The sequence below is a fragment of the Penaeus monodon genome, chromosome 27 (assembly GCF_015228065.2).
Source record: "Penaeus monodon isolate SGIC_2016 chromosome 27, NSTDA_Pmon_1, whole genome shotgun sequence".
Taxonomy (NCBI): Eukaryota; Metazoa; Arthropoda; class Malacostraca; order Decapoda; family Penaeidae; genus Penaeus; species Penaeus monodon.
Window position 1 is genome coordinate 18,065,268 of NC_051412.1, and position 836 is coordinate 18,066,103.

An 836-nucleotide genomic window follows, 5' to 3' on the forward strand; every position below is an offset into this window, starting at 1 on the left:
CATATTATTTTTTTCTTTCACTCTTTTAGTTAATTCGAGCAGTCGTATGTGACAGTTATATCAGATCAAAAGAAAAGTAGCGAACAGATGGAAAACGAAAGGAAAAATAGTGAAGTCATATCCTTTTATAGATCATTAGGCAGACTCTAAGACATACAGAGGCATTGATATGTAATTAATACTGTGGAAATGAATTAGATAACACCATGCAAAACATAAAAGTCCTCTTTAATAACAGTAGTGCAAGAGGTACGATGAGACACCAAAAGAAGGGAGAATGATTGAATATTGAAAAATATTTACGAGGAAGGGGTGTAAGAAGCCCAATGAAGCGGAAGACACGGACAAATGAAGTGAAAAAGATTTGTGGGGAGAAAAGCTAACTGCCGGATTATGAAGTTAAACGTAGCGTTAGAATCCTTTAAGTAAATTAGATGAGAGTGAGATGATTAGATAGACAGATAGAGATAGATAGATGATTATGCATGCAATGAGGAAGGATAGAGACTGCGGTGGTAGAGATAGACAGAAGATAAAGAAAATAAGTGAGAAATGTTATCCTTTCTCACTATCTACAGGAAGACAACTATACTACCCAAATATAACCATATAAAAGAACACTTTTTTAAATTTAAAAAACGGACAACCGTCCCCCGTTTCGAAATCTTAGGACACGAAATCTCTCGACACTGACCCTCTCGACCTCTTGGAAAACGCGAATAAGGTTCATCCCAGCCAGTTTCTTGAGGTCTTCGTCCGTCCACTTCGGGTCAAGAAGAAGCTCGGCGAAGATGTATGGGTACTTGCTCACGTCTTCTACACCTTCCGGGACTCTG

The 836-nt window shown here is 38.2% G+C and overlaps 1 protein-coding gene across 1 annotated transcript in view; it reads right to left on the bottom strand.

Moving 5' to 3' along the window:
* LOC119590637 (dipeptidase 1-like) overlaps positions 1–836 on the bottom strand; it is a 10,350-nt gene that overhangs the window by 244 nt on the left and 9,270 nt on the right. The window contains exon 9 of the mRNA XM_037939316.1: positions 695–833. Within this exon, the coding sequence (XP_037795244.1) occupies positions 695–833 (139 nt within the window). The remainder of the gene's footprint in view (positions 1–694; positions 834–836) is intronic.